Here is a 21,825-nt window from a genome sequence, read left to right on the forward strand (position 1 = left end):
AAAAGCTGATGAAGTTAGCCATTTGCAATCTGCATCTGTAATCTTATACATTTTAGTATAGACTGGCAATTTCTGTAGCACGTTTGAGATCATAGCACCCAATACCACTTCTGACATCATTATCATTGCAGAGGGGAACTCCAGTGGACTTCCTAGTGCCGCTCAAAGAAAGTATGGGAAAAAGTTGAAAGTAGAAAAGTGGTCCAGAGCGCAGTGCTTGAGAGGTCACTTATGTTGCATAGCTACAGCAAAACTTTTTAATGTTGCTAACAACTGACAGATTTTTTTCTGTAATGGGCAGCATACCACATACTGTTTAAAAAAATAGTAGGCTAGAAAAAAAAAATGACTACTTTTTAAAATGGAAGTTGCTTATTTTTTATATCATCTGCTTTTTAAGGCCTACACAAGGCATGCTAGTGAGTGAACACATTGTTCTCCTTTGCTGTAGTACCCTGAATGAAATCTAAGGTGAAATGTGGATAGCTGTTTGAATGTCATTCTCCACAAAACTATTCAAATGTTTGCCAGGGCAAACTCCTCTTCACTCCCCCTTGCTTAATATTTCATAGTCAATGTACTTGGGGAAAATGGGAGTATGGATAATTTGCATGTGCAAGGGATATGTAGTTTTGTATGCACTGTTTTTTTTTTTTTTTTTTTTCACAAATGAATGTTTCCTGTCTCAATATCCATTTTGGTAGGACCCATGACTTGAGGTTTCTTATTTTCTTTGCTGTACTGAGCAATTATGAGTTACTGACTTAGTAGAATGCTTAAAATGTGCAAGTTTTGCTCGTCTATAAACTTAAGCAGAACCCTTCCACTCAGATGAACAAAAAATGCATTCTTAAAATAATGTATGCCAACCCTAGAGGCTCAAAAAGATTGACCTGCCTATTCTGTGAAAATGCTACTTAGACTTTCAGTGCAAAGGTATATTTAAGTTTATCTGTTTGTTGATTTTAAGTTAAGCTCCTTCTGTTGTGGCTCCAGAGCTGAATGCAGATTTACTTAATGTGTTTACTTGCCCTAGTGCTGCTTAATACTTTGACTTTAATGTAATCTCTGTTAATGTACAATATTAGCTTTGTTTTGTGTACTTTAGAAGACAACTTGTTCAGCAGGAATGGATTTCTACCTCGTTTCTCTGTTACACAAGCACATATGAGCTTCATAAGCAGATTTCCTTTTAGAACTGGGAGCAAATAAAGATGTTAACTTTAGGCAATGGGATTTGGGTGATTAGAGCTGTGTGCATCACTTCCTGAAGTATTTTCACAAATGTTTTGAAGGTTATATACCATTATAGTAAGAAACATTGATTGTAGAAAACAAAGCACTGTGTGCCAAGAGGATTTGCATTGAAAGACGCATGTGGCATCTGCACTGTGTGCCAACTTAATGCAGCATGCATGTTCTCTTTGTTGGTTTCTCTGGATATTTAGGTTACCAGATGCTCTCTAATTAGATAATGCCTTATCTGGGCTTCATTATTTATGTAAAGCCTGCATTGTATTTTGTTATGATTAGCTGAGCCAGCAGTCTTCTTCCTTATCTTGCAGTAACATGCCATCATTGGAACTAACATCAGATAAGATTGTCACTTATACTGGATTTTCTAGTAAAATGTAAAGGGTTTGCTGTTGTGTCTGCAGAGGGAAAATATTTAATGTTATGAGTGTATTAAGACGTTTGTTAAAAAAAGAACAGATATTCTGAAGTAATGTTGTCCACTGTGTACTTTCTTATATTTATTACTGCTTTCCCTTTTAATTAATGAAGACATTATTATGTTTTATTTACATTTGTGTATGTCTTCAGTCTGTCTGAGTTTGTCTGCTTCTTTATTGTAGGTGTTGTGGTTTCACTTGGCATAATGGGTGTTACAGGGAAATAACATCTCATACTGGATTCCCCAGTACACAATTCTGATTGGCTGTGGGGATTGGTGTTCATTGTGTGGATCACTGCTGCAGTAGCCTTAGCTTTATTTTAATAATTAAAAGTCTCATTGCAGTCATTAAAAACGCTTTTTTTTTAAACTTTAAAATTATTCTTTCACAGAAAAAGTACAATTTCTGTAGTAAAATGTAGTGTGGAGGGTTTTTTTTTCCCCAAAGGGAACTTGTCTGCCCAGCAGCGAGACAGTGTTAGCTGACCATCAATCATTGAAAGTCTGCAAGAGACGTGCTGTTCAGCAACAGGAAAGCTCTGAAGGGGTTTGTCATCCAAACCTGACTTTTTATTCAGTTCATTTCAAGCTGACTAATGGTTTGGGCACGTAGAAGGTCCCCTGAAAGCTTTGGAAGCTAGAAAGTTGTTGTATCCTTAGCTATATGGGTTATATTTTTCTACGGTTACTGCACCAGTCATCATAGAAACATATATTGCTATGGTAAGTTTACTTACATAACTGTACTTTCTACAACCTTGCATTATATAATTCAACACAATCATTGTCTGTCTAGCAGTGCAACACAATCAGCCTAACTTTGATGCAGGGCAAGGAGTTCAGATGTGTTGGCAATGATTTGGATTACACTAGCAACCCTAGGAGTGAAGGATCAGTGGGGATGAAGTGAGTGGCAGAAGGCCAGTCCATCTTCCAGGTGGGAGGGGTAGATGGTGTTAAGGATTATTGCTACAGAGCTATCTTTTGCCAGACAGCACATTTTGGGTATGCTACAGTGTTGGCAGTCACCATACCCTGTTCAGAAGGCAAAATAAAGTGCAAAAATTGCCAGTAGAGATAACATTTTTTAATAAAAGCCAATTTTTTATTTCCTTTGTAGGAAACACGGGAAATTTACCAGTTTCATTATGTAAACTGGCCTGATCATGATGTTCCTTCATCGTTTGATTCTATTTTGGATATGATCAGCCTGATGCGAGAATACCAAGAACATGAAGATGTGCCCTTGTGTATACACTGCAGGTACCGCAGAGAAGCAATGATAGTTATAATTTTATTTTGAAGGTTTTATGCAAAATTTGTTTTTATTTCTTTACATTGAAGTTGTTTCTTGCATCTAGTTTCTAGAAAAGCTAGACAGTACTTCAGCACTTGTTAGTATTTCTAAGCAAACAAAACATACTTGCAGCATTACTGTATTTTTTAACAAACTCTGTTGTGTGTTCTTTAAACATTTCTAGCAAGGTACACCATTTTCTAGATACAAAAAATGTGTGAAAGGATTTGGCTCTGACATACCATTTTTAACCAGCAATGTAGGGGCAAATATTTGTTGTAACAGCTGTTTAATTTTATTCTCAGTAAAGTTAAACACAGGACTATACATTGCATCCTACTGGTTCAGATAAAATGTGTTCTATAAACATAGCATTTGTAGTTTTTAGGAAAATTCTATCATAGAGCTGTACTACCTTTTTTCATAAGCTTGTGTAGATTAAAATTTCTTGATTAGCTGCTCAAGGAGCAAGTTTGTGGTTCTGCACAAACAGCCAGAATTGGAGGTCCTAGAGTTTGTCACCAAAATTATGGAGGTAAAAAAAGCAATTGTAAGCATTGTTTATGGATTTGCTTTTTTCCCTTCAGCCCATTAATGTTTCTGAACTAGTTACCTTTGCTCTTTGGCACCTTTGCTATAGCTTAACAGGGCCGTGTACTCTATGAAACTGGAGGCAGGCCATTTAATTTAATGCAGGTTTGTACAAGTAACGGCACTTGGCAGAATCTTCCAGAAATAATATGACGCAGCTGGGTCTTTTGCTAGGAAGTATGAAAAAGGAAGTTTTCCACTATAACCTGCAGTTCGTGTTTCATGTTGAATTGCATAAATTCTCTGTCAGATGCAACTTCCATAAACTCAGCACAATAGAATTATACCCCGAGAGAAATATTCATTAAAGGATTATTTTGTGCTGTTTAGGTATTCTGATTTAGTTAGTTGTTTTAACAATGAAAATCAGGTAAAGTTTTGTGAAATAAGAGTGCATTTTTTGCTAAAAGTTTAGTTTGTTGAACACGGCTGACATAACTAGTGCGTACGTGTATGCATGGATGTGTATGTTAAAGTGCCCCTTAACTGTATAAGAAAAAGATTTGGAATACATTGTTTTTACAAGAGTTTGCATCATTCAGAATAAAGTAGTTATCTCAACAAAATCAGCAAATATGATGTAAAATAATGTTTTAAAATATTTTCCTCTGGGTGTACAGGAAACATTCTCATGAGGTATACTAATAGTAAAGATCCGAGCAATGAACCTGTGGTGCTAGTGGGCCACCTGGATGGAAAATGCAGAACGCTTGTTGGTGTTTCTCATTCTCCTTCCCTGTCTGACAAAACCTCTGTACGTATTTTCATCACCCTTAAGTTTCTTGGGTTGTGGCTTAATTTACTTTCTCTCGCCACCTTGCCACACCTCACTTTCCAACTTTACAATGTCTGTTGTTCATTTACATTTTAATTTTCCTGTTACACAAGATACTTTGGGAAATGGATCTCTGTTCTCTGGCAAAGAATATTATTGTTAAGGAGCACTGTTTTAATTCCAACATTCAGAGATTTCAGATACTTCTCCACAATGTTGTATATTTATTCATCTCTCACTTCCTTTCTGGAAACCACTGCATCTGTAACTAAATAGAAATGGAAATCCACTTCTTCAAGCTCCCATCAGAGCACCTACTCCTTCAACATCACCATCCTAAGTGTTCCACATACTTATGCCTTTGCAACAATCAAGAAACATTTCTACTTCTTAAGTCTCTGTGAAATATCCACCTGCAAGCAGGTATTGGTCTCTGGTCCTCAGCCATTCAATGACCATACCTTCTTTTAAAATTATCTACCTACAAGCAGACCTTTAGTATTTCTCACCACAACTGTGTCAATTAAACTTTCGTCTGTCTAGGCCTTCAGTCTTGATCCTACCCTCAGTCCCTCCACTTTTGCAGTCAACCTCCTCTGTGGGACTGAGTCAAAGGCCTTGCTCTGAGGTACAGTGCATGTGTTAGGACTCTTGTCACATTCACCTAAGGCCAGTTATAAAAGTAGATTACACTTGACTGACTGCTCCTTCTCAACCCATGTTGGTTATTTTCCTGTATAAATGCTACTAATCCTGCATTTAGGATTCTCTACGTGGCATTCCGTGCCATTACTGTTAAGCTAACAGGTCTGGCAGTCTTGCGTTGACATTGATCTGCTGAAGACCCCCATCAGTGGGGTTTACCATCACACTGGACAGATTTCTGAGGACTGTGTACATAAACTGATCTGGTTCTCGTGTTTATCCTCCTTAAGAGCAGACAGTTCCCTCTGTACTATCTCCATTTCTTTCCTAGTATCTATCCACTGTTCTCCCCATTCAGTACTTCTGCTTTTTCACACTGTTCTGTGATCTCCCTCCCGTCTTTGCTCAGCCTGACTAGTTCCTGCCCTGCCTTTCTTTCTTTCTGTTGTGTTGTCTGGCAGCTGGCAGAGAGGATAATGGAGCTGTTAACTAGTTGTTTCCTATAGTTCGGCAGTCCAGGGTTTGATTCTGTCACCCTCCATTGCCTAACTGTGTGACTGTGAACAAAGTTACTTAACCAGACAATGTCTGAGTTTGAAAAAGGTCCATGGAGATCAGTAAACAAATACAAATAAAATGCCATAAAAAATGTTAACTTTTCTTTCCTGATCCCTTCTTCTAACTGACTTTCTGCCTGGTAGCTATCTTGTTCTTTGCCTCTTCAACATTTTGTAGAACCTATCTGTTGCCTTACTTCTATTCTGAAATTAGTTGCCATTTCCTTTTGTCTCTTGTTTGCTTTTGTTCATGACCCTGACTGCTCTGTCCTTGAACCATTCCTGGCTTGGTATTCTTCCTCCTCTCTACCACATCCAATGCCTTCCTTTATGTTAATTTCTACTCCTCCAACCCTACCTTCTGTGTCATTTCTGAGCATTCTGTGCCCAAGCATCTTTGTCCCACCATTTCTTGTCACTGGCCAATGATTCTTTCATACCAGCGATGTCCATCCTCCCTTCCTGCTTCACTGCTTGGAGCTCCTCCATCTTCCTACACAGAGATGTTCATCACTCACACTGCTGCAGTAGCCTTTGGTTGTTCGAGTTGTTTCCTGCCTAGGAAGCAGCAACCAGAATGTTTCAAAAGCTCTGGCTGTTTCCCACACCTTCCATCTGGTTCCTGATTGGTCAGCACCAGTAAGATAAATATCATCCAGAAGGAAGTAACTTTGGTATCACATCACAGGAAGCAACTAAGGAGCTTCTCAGGAGCAACAGTCAGCCTACAGCTTCATTTCTGGCAGACAGGACTCATTATGGGAACCCTTTTACACAGAATTCATTGTCCTTTTGAAGATTAGAGCATAGTGTTCTAATTTTAGGCTAATTGTGGCATTTTTATGTAAGAAACCTGGTATTTGTTTACTAGCTTTAGAGACTTATTTATTTTCTTGGGGTATTGTTTGTGTTAAAAGTGGGGCTTTTGCAGCTTTTTGAGTTTAGGTGTTCATGTTTTACTTACAAAGTATGTTAAAACTACAGACATTATTTGTAGTGCTTGTGTAACCTGGGACAACTTACCTGTGCATTTGTTTTCAGTTGCCACAGAAGAAGGAAAGAGACCACTGTTCAGTCAGGGATTTTATAGTACTACTTATCCCACAAGGCTCAGTCCTGGGACCTCTCTTGTTCTGTATATATTTCTCGGAGGTACAGGCCAACACGGAAGGACTGTGGCTGACCAAGTTCGCAGATGACTGCAAACTGGGTGCCATAATCGACTCTCCAGCCGACACAAGCATCCTCCAAAAGGGCCTCATAGAAACAGACAACTGGTGCCAGAGCCATGGCCTCAAGCTAAACGCCAAAAAGTGTATAGTCATCCCTTTGGCAAAAACAAAGTGCCCACCAATTACCACATAGGTGGTAATCCATTAAGTACAGAAGAAGTAATTAGGGACCTGGGGACCCAAGTTGATAGCAGTCTCTCATTTGACAACCACGTGGCCGAAGTGGTTAGAAAAACATTTTATATAGCCCACCTAATCATGAAGGGATTCACATCTAGATCAGGGGAGGTCATTGTGCCTCTTTACTCATCCCTCATCAGGCCCATAATTGAGTACAATGCCCCTTTTGGGATGTACCTTACCAGATACCTGCAGCAACTGGAAAGACCCCAAAAGTACCTCACCAAGAGGATCAAAGGGCTCAAACAGATGCCATATGCTGCCTGGTTAAAGAAACTCCAGCTCTACTCAGTGGCATACCGCCTGCTCAGAGGCGATCTGTGCCTGACGTATAAAGCCATGTCCAACCCGGAATTAATGGACATGCTGCACGTCAGAAAATCCAAATCCCATTGAGCTACGCGCTCGAGAGACTTGAACCTCAGCACTGAAATAAATAGGACATGCTGGAGGGACAGATTCATAACCCAGAGGCTCCCTTCACTCTGGAATAAAATCCCAGTCCAGGTTAGGCAGAGTCCCTCATTGCCTCTCTTCAAGAGGACTCTTGATGAGTGGATGGGAGATCGTAGGTTTACCCCGGGTATCACTTCTGTGTCACTGTTAGACAGAGGCACAGTATACTAACCTTGAAAAAGGGCATAGCAAAATTAATTTAAAATGGGTGGCGAAAGCCAAACACACTCTGGCTAGGCTTATAAATGCCCTAGGGCAGGTAGCCTAGTATGAACCTATGAACCTTTGTTTTGGGACTGTCTGGGGAATTGTAAGTGTGTATATGTTGCTTGTGAACACGCTGAGACAACTTAGCTTCAAACCGAATCTTTCCAGAGCTGTTTACCAGCAGTTAGACTTTGTCTTCTGTCACATCATGGATACTCCACTGCGGTTCTGCTAATGTTCTTCGTGTTTCACTGTTGCAATCATCACATTTTGGGTTATCCCTGCCAGGGTAGCCCTCGGCTGGCGCGAATACCAAAGGCTTAGTATTTCTGTGTCAGTTGCTGTCACTTCAGGACTGACGTCAGGTTGTCAGTAATGTAAGGTAAGGCAGCCAACGCCATTACATCAGTCTTTCTTGCTGAAGAGCCCAAAGCAGAAGCAGTTCACATGAGTGCCGGTCAGTCGCTACCTGAATTTCATCTTCTGAATTGAAGTTGATGTGTTCTAAAGCTAAGTACCCTTTGAGGATCCTTTTTTCTTGCTCTAACCAATGTCAGAAAAAGTTAACAATTGTCTTGCCTGTGGAAAGCAAATACCACACTGAGACTTTCACTCTTACTGCGTCACTTGCTTAGGCCCAGACCACAATGTCCCTCGCTGTCACTTTTGTGCTTTAATGCCAGAACTATACATCGCCAGGCCCTTATTGTAGCTAGATATTTTTGCTTACAGCCCTCAAATTCCGATATGGCTTTGGTAAGCAATCCGACAGCAGATCTTCTGAAAAAAACGTAAGGCTAAAGACAGACAGACTGCACAGGTCCAAACCTACTGACGACGCTTCCATTAAGTTAGTCATCAGTTCTCTGGTAGTCAGTGAGGTGCTTTTGCAGCCCCTGATGCCCGCTTCTGTGGATTCGTAGGCCGCTACTGAGACCCTTTCAGAGTCCAGTATACCGAAAAACTCTTCTTTGACTAAGGATCCTGCAGTTGTCTCTACCTTGGATGGGTCCGGAGCCACTGAGCAGGCACTGGCTTCCAAGGAAGTACTTTGCACTACCGATTCTCAACACAAACTGACTTCTTTCGCATCTACCATTCTTTCAAAAACTACAGAGTTTCTAAGACAACCCAATCTCAGGCACCTGCTTCCTTGCCTCAGTCTCAAATGCTTAAAATGTCAGAAGACCTTATCATGCTGATTAGGGGAAGCCAAGCTTACCCCTTTCCAAAAGAAAAAGAGATCTGTCCCCAGTAGTTTTATCTGAACAGGAGTCTGATGACTCTGATGCATCTCAATATGAAGACATGTAACCCCTCTCTGCCTATGAGGATTCTGATAAAGAGGAATCCATTCCTTTAGCTTCTCCACCTGAGGACTTTTCCTTTGGGGAAACCCTTCATACCTTAAGGGAGTATTTCCAATGGGAATGTAAGGATTACCCTCAGTCTAAAAAGAGACTCAGAGAATTCTTAGATCTTCCACAGCACAGACCCCTGTCCTGGATGTTGTGGACGATGTTTTCCTGGAATCCATTTTGACTCCTGACACCCTATCTCCTGCTCTCAGGAAACCTGACCGGTATTAGAGTCCCTGACTCTCACAAATTTCTTTTCAAAAATCCTACTGCTGACCCTGAGGTAATTTCCCAAGGGCCTAAAGGAATTAAAGCAACCTCTGCTAAGACTCCCACCCCCACAGATAGGGATTCCCAAGCACTAGACAGATGGGGTAAGAAAGTATACACCTCTGCTACTCTTGCTATCAGACCACTAAGTTGTCAGTTCCATATGTTAAAATTTCAACAACATACCATGGAACTCCTCAAATAAAAAGTGTCTTCCTTTCCTGCTTGTGCAGAATCTAAAGAGTTACAAGAGTTAATGCATTCTGCAAGTCAAGTAACTAAGCACACCTTACACTGTGGTTTTGACACCCTAGAAGCTTCTTGCAGGGCAGCAGTCACTGGTTCTGTCCTTAGAAGTCATGCTTGGCTTAAGGAACAGCCCTTGCCAGACCATGTTAAATCTAAATTATTGGATGCAGCCTTGCACAAAGACAACTTATTTGGTATCAAGGCAGAGGAGGTCTTAAAAAAGATGGAAGAAAAGCTAAATCTATGCAGACAGTTAAGGATTTTCTACAGGTCCAGCCACCCAGGTTCAGCAGCCATTGCCCATCCAAGCACTGGTCCTTTCCTGCCCCCACCAGCTCAGTTCAGCCTAGACCCCCCAGTCATCAGCCACAGGGAATGCAGAAATCAAAGCAGTGGATTTCCTCCACTTCAAAATCAGGGAGTTCTAAGCCACCCCCATCATGGTAAGAACTCACAATGACTCTTCTGCCCCACTCCTTCCCTCTGCCCACCTGTACTTGCCCCTAGGAGGAAAACTCTCCTTTCACACAAGCACCTGGGCCACCATTACCAATGACCGCTGGGTCCTCAACATAGTGTCCCAGGGATACAAATTTTCTTTCCACACTCTTCCAACCCCAAAAGGGTTTCCAGATTTACCTCCAAACCAGTGGGCAGAGGCAAAAAAGCAAGTCCTTTCCCTGCTCTATATGAGGGCAATAGAGCACATTCCTGCAGAACAGATAGGCCAAGGTTTCTACTCCAGACTTTTTCTGGTACCCAGAAAAGAGGGCACCTGGCGCCCCATCCTCAGTCTATCCATTCTAAACACTTTCCTGATGATACCAAAATTCAAAATGCTGTCCCTCCAGCAGCTGCTACCCATGCTATCAAAGGATGCTTGGCTACCCACCCTAGACCTAAAAGAGGCCTACTTCCACGTTCCTATCAGGGAATCATGTAGGAAATATCTACGTTTCAGGGCAGGATCTCTGCACTTTCAGTTCTCTGTGCTTCTCTTTGGCTTATCTACTTCTCTGCGGTTCCCTTTGGCTTATCTACTGCTCCCAGAGTTTTCACATATCTGGCTCCTGCCATTGCCTTCTGCAAACAAAGGAATATCCAGATTTACCCATACGTAGATGACTGACTAATTCAGGTAGTCATGAAAATCTGCTCAAGCACCTGGCCTTTGTAAAGTCCCTATTGACCTCCCTGGGGTACACTATCAACAAAAAGAAATCTAAACTAGTACCCACCCAAAGGATTATTTTCCTGGGAGCAAGCCTGGACACAGCATCCCAGATGGCATTCCTTACACCAGAAAAGCCAACTTACCTGACAGCCGACTTCTCTCAACTAGCCACCAGACCCCAGTTATTTGCAAGGAAAATCCTGCAAGCTCTGTGGTTCATGGCATCTTGCATTCTACTCATTCCATATGCCAGACTGCATATGAGGAAACTTCAGTGGTACCTAAAAAGCCTTTGGTGTCAACTCTTATACCAGTGATACCTTGCCTAAGGAAAGATTTTCTTTGGTGGGCAGCAGCATGCTCCCACAACGAGGGACTACCCTTCTAACCACCCCCGCAGTCCAGACCCTCACCACAGGTGCATCAGACTATGCCTGGGGTTCACACCTGGACAGCAGGTGCATACAGGGCCAGTGGTGCCCACAGCAAATCCATCTGCACATAAACCAAAAAGAGATGTTAGCTGTCCAGCATGCATTGACAGCTTTCAGGGCTCCTTCTTTCTCCAGGGGCTATCCTGATCAAAACCGACACCACCACTGTGATGTGGTACATCAACAAGCAGGGAAGGACTCGCTCTTACCCTCTATGCAGGCCAACCATGAACCTTTGGCACACAGCCTCTGCCTTGCAACTCCACCTGTTAGCAAAATTCCTGCCAGGCTCTCTAAACTCTCTGGCAGACCACTTAAGCAGAAATCTTCTGGAACCACACGAGTGGCAGCTAGACCAAAGAACCTTCAACCTAATAACTCAGAAACGGGGCACCCCGAAGGTCGACCTCTTTGCCTCCCACACCAAAAATCAGTTCAGCTAGTTCTGGACCAGGGAGCATCACTGAATGGCTTGGAAAGTGGATGCCCTATACTTCCCCTGGGTCAATCTCTCGGTCTGTGCATTTCCCCTACTACCTCTCGTCACCAGGGTACTGCTCAAAATAAGGGAGGAAAAACCAAGGACAATTCTGGTTGCTCCAGACTGGCCATGCCAGCACTGGTACCCACTGCTGCGCAGCCTGTCCCCACTGCCACCACGTCACCTCCCTTCTGACCCAGAGGGAAGGAGAATTCATGCATCCCCAGTTGCAGACACTCAATTTAGCAGCCTGGCTTATTCCCTGACCACTGATCAATCTGCCAACCTCAGTAAACAGGTTCTAGATGTCTTACATGAGGCAAGGCACCCTAGCACTCGAAAGTCTTATGCTGACAAATAGAACATTTTCTGCACCTGGATTCAGGCTAAGGGAGCCGATACTGCACAGCCCTCCCTACCTCTCATCCTGGATTACGTAGCTAACCTGCTACACAGTGGTCTCTCCTTTTCCTCTATTAAAATTTATGCCTCTGCTATCTCTGCTCATTTCCACACTGAGCACCCCATTTTCTCACACCCTCTGAGCAAACACTTCCTAAGAGGAGCTAACAACTTGAGGCCACCCAGAAGAGCACCTACTCCAGCTTGGGACCTTAACTTTGTGTTGGAAAAGCTCACCCTGCCCCCCTTTGAACAAGCATCTTCAGCAGAGTTAAAATTTCTCTCCTGTAAGACAGCTTTTCTTCTGGCCATCACTTCAGCCAGAAGAGTCTCTGAACTGCAAGCACTCATAGCTGTAGAGCCCTTCATCATCTTCCATGCTGACAGGGTGTCCCTCAGGACTTAACCCATCCTTCATGCCCAAAGTGGTGCCCAGTGTGGCTCTCAACCAATCTCTTCAATTGCCCACCTTTTTCCCTAACCCACAGAACAAGGGGGAAAGGATCCTACAGCTCAGATTCTGTCTAGACAGGACTAAATCATTCAGAAATTCTGATCAATTACTAGTCTGCTTTGCTGCAGGGGCAGAGGGCAAAGCTATCTCCAAACAAACCATTTCCAAATGGATAGCAAACTGCATCCATTTCTGTTACAAGCACTATGGAAAATCTCCCCCTAATGGGGTCAGGACTCACTCTACCAGAGCAGCCTCCACCTCTGCAGCTTTCTTCAGAGGAGTCCCCACCAGGGACATCCTGGAGGCTGCCACCTGGACATCTGTTCACACTTTCACCAAGCATTACCACCTGCCTATCTTCTCCAAAGCCAGGGCAGGCTTTGCCACTGCAGTCTTGCAGGGCATCCTAGCCAGCCCCCAGTCTCCTTGACTGCCTCCACCCTTTTCCTCAGCTTTGGGAATCAACCAAAATGTGATGACTGCAACAGTGAAACACGAAGAACATAGTATAGTTGTGTACACGTCCCATAAATGTAGATGTTCGAGTGTATTCACTGTTGCAGTCCTGGTTTCCCTCCCTGCATCCCCCTCTTCTTTCTCTCTCTCTCCTTACAAGGAACTGTTTGGTATTTACTTTCTACTGGTGGGGTTATTCCACCATATCCTGGCTCCCACTTGGGGGCTCCTGACAGAAAAACTGATTTAATGGCATCGGCTGCCTTACCTTATACTACTGACGACCTGACGTCAGTCCTGGAGCGACCGCAACTCACACAGAAATACTAAGCCTCTGGTATTTGGACCGGCCAAGGGCTACGCTGGCAGGGATAACCCAAATGTGATGACTGCAACAGTGAATAACGCAAATCTCTTCATTTATGGTAAGTGTACACAACTGTACTTTTCTCCTCCCACTGTACCTAAAGTGAAAAAAATGTAGTAAAAACAAACCCTTGCTGTCACTGCAGGCTTAGTCAGTGCCTTAGCTGCTGAGCTGCTGATGGGTGATCCTGTAATGTGTATTCATTGTTTCTCAGCTGGTCTCCGAGTTCCTCTGGTATTACTTCTTCCTCCATCTTGAACAGGGCATCAGACATTTCCTCTGTGGGTATTCCAGTATGCAGTAAGGGCATCTTCTTTTTTGTGTCTGGGAGATGCTCCAAGTGATTCTTCTCATGGTAGCTGGAGAGAGAGACCTCTTGCTTGGCAGAAAGAGCCAACCCACATGCCAGTCTTATTCCAGGGATACTTTACGTAGGAAAAAAAAGCAAATGATTTGGTATTGTTATCCAAGGATACACTTATAGTACATAAAGATAATATTCTTACTTAGGAGTTTATTGCAAGCAGATGGTCCTGAAATTCAAAAATCCTTACCAAAGCACTATTGTGATGCACAAAATGCTGAAGGTAGTCAGAAGAGTCTGACATTGATAGAGATGGAGTTCTCTCTCTTATGGATTGCCAAGGCAAGGGCTCTTATTCTTGTTAAAAATCTTTATTAAATTATCACTTATAATATAGGCAATCATACATTTATATAAAAAAAAATATTCTCTTTTCCCACCTTTGCTGAACTAGATTAGTCCAGATTTCAAGCTTTGCTGAATTCCGGACTGTGGTATAATTTCCTGTGTTTGCCATACCCTTACTCGGATAGGAGGAAGCTTCTCTGTTCACCAGTGAGAGTGGGGAACTTTGAGCAGCCCATCTGTCCCTGGAGGAGTGGTCTCAGCCCTGAAACTAGTAGCTTATTGGCCGTTTTGGGTCAATTCCTTTCTCTTTCAGTTTCCCTGCTTTAAAACCCGCATTTGTGTGGTTTTGCGCCAGTATACAACTCCACACAGCTCCTCGTGGTGTCCTGCAGAGTGATACAGGCTACAGAGAGACCCTAGATAGACTTTTCCAGATTTAAGTATTTTTTTCTCTGTTTTTTTGCTCCGACTGCCTTTTCCCGCCTAAAAAGTGAGTTTCTAACTGATCTGTGCTTTAAAAAGTTTTAATTGTATTGCCTTCCTGCTTTTTACAGTTTTGCACTTGTTATATATCATTGTAAGTCGTTTTTGTATTGTATAACTGTTGTAGGCTACACACTGAAGTGCGCTAGCCTGTTTATAGCATTTACAGTGTTTTCTGTGTGTTTTTCTGCTGTTTTCTGGAAAAGAAAAACAAAAGCAAAAAAAAAAATATTCTCTTTTCCCACCTTTGCTGAACTAGATTAGTCCAGATTTCAGGCTTTGCTGAATTCCGGACTGTGGTATAGTTTCCTGTGTTGCCCATATCCTTACTTGGATAGAAGGAAGCTTCTCTGTTCACCAGTGAGAGTGAGGAGCTTTGAGCAGCCTATCTGTCCCTGGAGGAGTGGTCTCAGCCCTGAAACTAGTAGCTTATTGGTCGTTTTGGGTCAATTCCTATCTCTTTCAGTTTCCCTGCTTTAAAACCCGCATTTGTGCAGTTTTGCGCCAGTATACAACTCCACACAGCTCCTTGTGGTGTCCTGCAGAGTGATACACGCTACAGAGAGACCCTAGATAGACTTTTCCAGATTTAAGTATTTTTTTCTCTGTTTTTTGCTCCGACTGCCTTATCTTGCCTAAAAAACGAGTTTCTAACTGATCTGTGCTTTAAAAAGATTTAATTGTATTGCCTTCCTGCTTTTTACAGTTTTGCACTTGTTATATAACATTTTAAGCCGTTTTTGTATTGTATAACTGTTGTAGGCTGTACACTAAAGTGCGCTAGCCTGTTTATAGCATTTACAGTGTTTTCTGTGTTTTTCTGCTGTTTTCTGAAAAAAATTTCTCTTTTCTTGCCTTTGCTGAACTAGATTAGTCCAGATTTTAGGCTTTGCTGAATTCCGGACTGTGGTATAGTTTCCTGTGTTGCCCATATCCTTACTTGGATAGGAGGAAGCTTCTCTGTTCACCAGTGAGAGTGGGGAGCTTTGAGCAGCCTATCTGTCCCTAGAGGTGTGGTCTCAGCCCTGAAACTAGTAGCTTATTGGTCGTTTTGGGTCAATTCCTATCTGTTTCAGTTTCCCTGCTTTAAAACCCGCATTTGCGCAGTTTTGCGCATAGTGCAGCATCGGGCAGCGCCAGTTAAACAGGTTTAAACTATTCCCGGCTCCACAAAGTCTGCTCTTCACTTTTTCCCTTAGAACTGATCTAAATCTCAAAGTAAGCACTCTATTTTCATTCTAAAGCCCTGCACTTGCTCTTATAAGTAATCTTATAAGCAAGCACTAATAAACTGAAGCACTACACCCTCTTATACTCCTTTTAAGTACTTGGCTTTTGTCCAAGTATTGGTCCTTTCTGATCAGTCAAAAAGTAGTTCCTTATACTATTCTAGCATGTCCAAAAGTCAGTTTCAGGTTTACTCCCCAGTCCAGCTGGTGAATCTGGGAATCTTGGGGCAATGTTACAACTGCTTTATGTACACAGACCACCCTCTCCTGTTCCCAACAAGCTCAAATATATGTGAGAGATGCAACTATATAGCCAAACTGGAGGCTGAGCTGTCTCAACCCATTACTTGGCACAGTCAGTCAGGAGGAGAAGGGAACCACACACACCACAAATCCAGTCTCAAATAGACCTATCGCATCAGCAAACTAAACACATAAACACACAAAAACATACTCGGAGGCTCTAAATAAAAATCTGCCTAAGCAGCAGAGACCTCCAAAGCAGACATCCAAGCAACCCCTACCTCACAACAATACCCACGTATCACGTAGTTCACAAAGTTAGTGTGCCACACAGTCACAGCCCTTAAAGCTAAACAACACACCTAATACACTTGTAATAGGTGACTCTATTGTCAGACACACTGATGTCCCACTCACCAGACTGAACAAGGAGAAGGTCACTGTAAGCTGCCTGTTGGGTGCCAGGATCTGCCATGTAACACAAGCACTCAGGTCACTCCATAGCAAGTACAAATATGACTCCGTCATTGTCCATGCTAGTGTGAATGACCTGAGACATACCTCCCTGGACTACATGAAGAGAGACATGGAGGAGCTCTCTGATCATGTAGTCCAGACCGGTATGACCCTGACCTTGGGTAGCATCTTGCCCTCACCAAGAATGATGCCACAGTATAAAGACAAAATGATCAATTTTAACAAGTGGCTAAAGTATTGGTGTCATTTAAAGGGGATCCAGTGTCTGTCAGCCTGGGATGACATGCTCGACAAGCCACGTTGCTTCGCTAGGAATGGCTTTCACCTGTCACCCCTGGGCTTTCGAATACTGGCTAAGGCTCTTGCCACCCCCATAGTGCCTTTTTTAGGCAAGGCTCAAAAGACAAACCCACCTCCATAGACAACACAAGGAAAAAAAAACTAAGGGTAATGCTGCTCAATGCCAGAAGTCTAAACTCAAGATGCACACACTCGAGGCTCTCCTCAGTATGGAGAATATCAATATCTGTGCAGTAACAGAAACCTGGTTCAAGGCTCCCGAGAGCACCCCAGCACTACCAGGTTATACCTCATACCATGCTTTTCGGCCCCAAAACTCAGACCGAATCACAAAAGGAGGGGGGAGTATCCATATTCATCAAAGATACCCCCACCTCCAGGTTAGTGGCACTGCACGAAGCATTGGAGACCATCCATGTGCAACTAACAGTGGGCAAAACTGCCTTTCAGTTTGTAGCCTGCTACAGACCACCCTCCCAAACTCAGGAACCCCACTCAGCTTTCCTGAGAACACTGGAGAATATGAAGGTCTCTCCAAACACCATTATATTGGGTGACTTCAACTACCCAAACATTGACTGGGAAAGCTACTCAAGCCCCAACACATTCGCCCAACAGTTCCTAGAATTTATAAACTCAAATGCTATGGAGTAACTGGTCACCACTCCTACAAGAGGGGAAAACATATTGGACCTGGTCGTCACCAACATGGGGACTCTATGTTCCACACCAGAGGTATACCCCTCATTGGTAAGATCAGACCATAAATTAATCTCACTGGACATCCATATCCTGTCCCCACCCCCAGCCAAGGAAACCGGAAGGTGTCCCGGGCTGCGTCTTACATGAGCTCCAAGAAGAACTGAACCCTCACATAAAGTCACTGTTCAATCTCAGCCTTACTACAGGATATGTACCCAAGGAATGGCGTACAGCAACAGTAGTCCCGCTCCACAAAGGTGGTGCTACAACGGACCCCGGAAACTATCACTCTATAAGCCTGACTAGCCTGGTCTGCAAAGCTATGGAGCGTATCATCATGGAACTCAAAAACAAAGACATTGGGAACCTCCAGACACTGGATCCTACCCAATTCGTCTTTGTTAAGGGCAGATCTTGCCTCTTGAACCTGGTCGACTTCTTTGAAACAGTTACCAAGGCCATAGATGAAGGGAAGGTAGTCCACACACCTACCTGGACCTCACAAAAGCCTTTGACACAATACCCCACTCGGGCATCATAAATAACTCACCAGCTTAAATATCAACCCCTTTGTCACAAGATGGGTTGCAAACTGGCTCAGGGATAGAATCTACATGGTCAGAATTGCAGGTGCCATGTCAGACTCTAAACCAGTTGCAAGTGACATCCCACAAGGCTCAGTCCTGGGACCTCTCTTGTTCGGTATATATTTCTCTGAGGTACAGGCTAACACGGGAGGACTATGGCTGACCAAGTTCGCAGATGACTGCAAACTGGGTGCTATAACTGACTCTCCGGCTGACACAAGCATCCTCCAAAAGGGTCTCACAGAGACGGATAACTGGTGCCAGAGCCATGGCCTAAAGCTAAATGCCAAAAAGTGCATAGTCATCCCCTTTTGGAAAAACAAAGTGACCACAAATTACCACATAGGTGGTAATCCATTAAGTATGGAAGAAGTAATTAGGGACTTGGGGACCCAAGTAGATAGTAATCTCTCCTTTGGCAATCACATTGCCAAAGTGGTTAGAACTTCTATATAGCCCACCTTATCACAAAAGGGTTCACATCTAGATCGAGAGGTCATTGTGCCCCTCTACTTGTCACTCATCAGGCCCATAATTGAATACAATGCCCATTTGGGATGTACCTTACCCGACACCTGCAACAACTGGAAAGACCCCAAAAGTACCTCACCAAGAGGATCAAGGGACTCAAACAGATGCCGTATACAGTTCGGCTAAAGAAACTCCAGCTCTACTCAGTTGCTTATTGCCTACTCAGAGGCGATCTGTGCCTGACATATAAAGCCATGTCCAACCCAGAATTAATGGACATACTCCACCTCAGGAAATCCAAATCCCTTAGAGCTACACGCTCCAGGGACTTAAACCTCAGCACAGAAATAAATAGGACATGCTGGAGGGACAGATTCATATCCCAGAGGCTTCCCTCACTCTGGAACAAAGTCCCAATCCATGTTAGGCAGAGCCCCTCACTGACCCTCTTCAAGAGAAATCTTGAGTGGATGGGAGATCGTAAGTTTACCCCTGGGATCTCTTCTGTGTCCCTGCTAGACAGAGGCACAGTAAACTAACCTTAAAAGGGCTATCTTCTGTGACCTACTATACAGAGGCACAGTCTACTAATCTAAAAGGGTGGTGAGCCAAACACACACTGGCTAGGCTTATAAATGCCCTAGTGCAGATAGCCTGGTATCAACCTATGAACCTATAATTGAAATCAAACCATATTGCTATATTTTTAGTTGCAGACATTATACATCACTTATAATCTATCCAGTCATTGTCAGTCAAACATCACATAACTCATTAAAATCCTGCTTTCGTTTAAAGCCCATTCCTCTTCCTAAGCATTATTCTGCATGTATTCCATTCTTCTTGTGTAATTTGCTCCTACTCTTTTCTAAAGATCCAGTTTCCAGTTATTTTATCTCTGTTACTACATTCACTACTACTAGTACAGTTGGTTTAGACTTTGATTTCCATTTTTTAGTAATGTTTTTTGGCAGCCATCATAATTAGCCTTAGCAAGGCCTTACTATGTGTAAGCAATTTGATTCTGTATCATATCTCAAAAAATAATCTCCTTAGTTATACTAATTTGCACACCCAGTATTTTTGATAGAGTAGTCTGCAAGGAATTTTCAAAGTCGAATCTACTTGGCATATAAAAATACCAGTGTAAACACTTCCAATGAAAGATCCTAACTCTTCTAGACTTTGTTGCATATTTGGAAGTCATGCATGTATATCCCCCATTGTTTCTTTGTGAATTGCTTTTTCAGTCTCTCTTCCCAATCCTTTCTAACCTCCTCTGATTGATTTTTATCGTTATCCATTGGTTTATATGCTGTACTAATTATTCCTTTTTAACAGCAGCTTCTGTTCTAGAATCTACTAAGACCTGTACCAGTGCTGATCTTTTGCTTAGGACCCCCCAGTTTCTTTCTTTTTGCCTATATTATCATATCAGTTTGATAAGAAAGCCAGTCTCTAGCCTGCAGTCCAGATAAATTATTGGCCTCTTCTCATTGTATTGCCTTTCCCTCTAATTATTTGTTCACAATACCTTGGTTCCTTTGTCAGTTTTCTCTGGTAAATTCCTGCCCCCTGTTGCATATTGTTTGTATCCCTAATTGCAGTCATCAACCTTATTCTGTTGGCTTATCCCACTTGACTCTTGGCACATTCTCCTCTTAGATAAAATCTTCCACCTCTTTGTTAATTGCTATCCACAACTTCTCCTCTGGCTGATAAAAATATGTTTGACCTTTGTATAAAACTAAGGGGACTGAAACATTTTGACTGCTTGTTTGTGTGTGGGTACATAATTTACAGCTATTGCCTATGTTTTATCTTCATTAATTTTGTATCCTGAAAAGACTTGAAACTGTTTCACAATGTTCCTCAATGCTAAATTGTAATTTTCTGGTTTTATCAGGTATAAAATAATATCTTCTGCAAATATTCCTGACTACCATACCAATTATATCATTTCTTTGCCAATGGTTCTAAATATAATGTAAATAACAAAGGGCAAAGAAGGCACTCCTGCCTTGTTCCTCTGCTCAAAGAGAACTTATCAGAGAGAAACCCACCAACTTTGATTTTTTGCCTCTGATCCCTCATATGTTCTCCTAATGAACCATATAATTTTATCAGGGAATGCAAGTGCTTCCATGGCCCTACTCATAAAATCCTAGCTTTCTCTGCATCAAGATCAAACAATAACAGTGGTATTTCTAACATTCTGCTGCTTCCCTCTGGATCATCATTGTTTTATTAATATTGTCAAATGTTTGCCTTCCCTCCACAAAATCATATTGATCCATATTTGTCAATTTCAGCATCATCTTTGCCATGCTTTTAGTCATTATAGACAAAAACACTTTGTAATCATGGTTTAGAATTGAAATGGGCATGTATGATGCTGGATCCGTAGAGTCTTTACCGTCTTTAGGTATTACTTCCACCACTGCTTTCTTTCAGGATATTGGTGCTTCTCCTCCTTTTAAAATACTATTAAACAAAACCTTCCAGATCTTCCAGTTCCTTAACTACCACCTTCCAGACCTCCACAGAAATACTATCGATCCCTGGAGAATTCTGTGTATGTATCTTGGTTACGTATCATCATTTGTTTTAATTTCCTCCTGTTGTAACTGTTAGTAATTGAGCCTCATCTACCTCTAACCTTTGCACAGTTAATTCTTCCATAAACATTTCCATTTTTACCTTTTCTTGATGTCCATATTTCTCTGCGTTATACAGGTGTCGTAAAATATTTCTAGCTTCTCTACAGGATCTCTGGTTATCTTCCTTTGTTACAGACTCTCTAAGCTTGGTGATTACCCTTTCTACTTTCTGTTGCCCGAGTCATTGTGCTAAAATGTTTTGTGCTTTGGAGTTATCAAAAAAACAGTTGCTTAACAGCAGCCATTCTAAACTCCGGCATATTATAGAATTAATCCCTTATTTTCTGTTTAGCATTTTGCAATTGTTACCCTTCTTATTCTGTGAGATTCCCCCTATTGTACAATACTTTAACCTTTGACAGTCCCAAATAATTCTTGTGACTTCTTAACCATATCTTTGTTTTATTTCCACCCTGTTTTTAAACTCCATTTTACTTTTATCCCACTCCTGAGCTATATTTTCAGAAGACATCTGTGTCTTTCCGAATTATTGCTGAATAATTTCCACTACCCATTCCTTAAATTCCTCTCTTTTTAACAAATAGGAACGTGTCAGTGTCTCATTTATATTTCATTACCCTGCATTTTTATTTTAGTTATTACTGGAACATGGTCTGAAATAGTTACTGGATGCATATCAAAGCTTTCAATTAAATACACTTGTTCCTCTGACACACAATTTCTGTCTATACCAGCCCAGTTTTTGTATCTTGGGGAATAAAATATTAATTCACTCTGAACTCCTACTGAATTCATAT

The 21,825-nt window shown here is 42.1% G+C and overlaps 1 protein-coding gene across 1 annotated transcript in view; it reads left to right on the forward strand.

Annotated features, from left to right (window-relative positions):
- The window catches only part of PTPN12 (protein tyrosine phosphatase non-receptor type 12), a 3,019,581-nt gene that overhangs the window by 992,078 nt on the left and 2,005,678 nt on the right, over nt 1-21,825 (forward strand). Inside the window, exon 8 of the mRNA XM_044088562.1 lies at nt 2,796-2,938. Within this exon, the coding sequence (XP_043944497.1) occupies nt 2,796-2,938 (143 nt within the window). The remainder of the gene's footprint in view (nt 1-2,795; nt 2,939-21,825) is intronic.

Source organism: Protopterus annectens, chromosome 11.part0, assembly GCF_019279795.1.
Source record: "Protopterus annectens isolate FY-2018-M chromosome 11.part0, PAN1.0, whole genome shotgun sequence".
Classification (NCBI taxonomy): Eukaryota; Metazoa; Chordata; order Ceratodontiformes; family Protopteridae; genus Protopterus; species Protopterus annectens.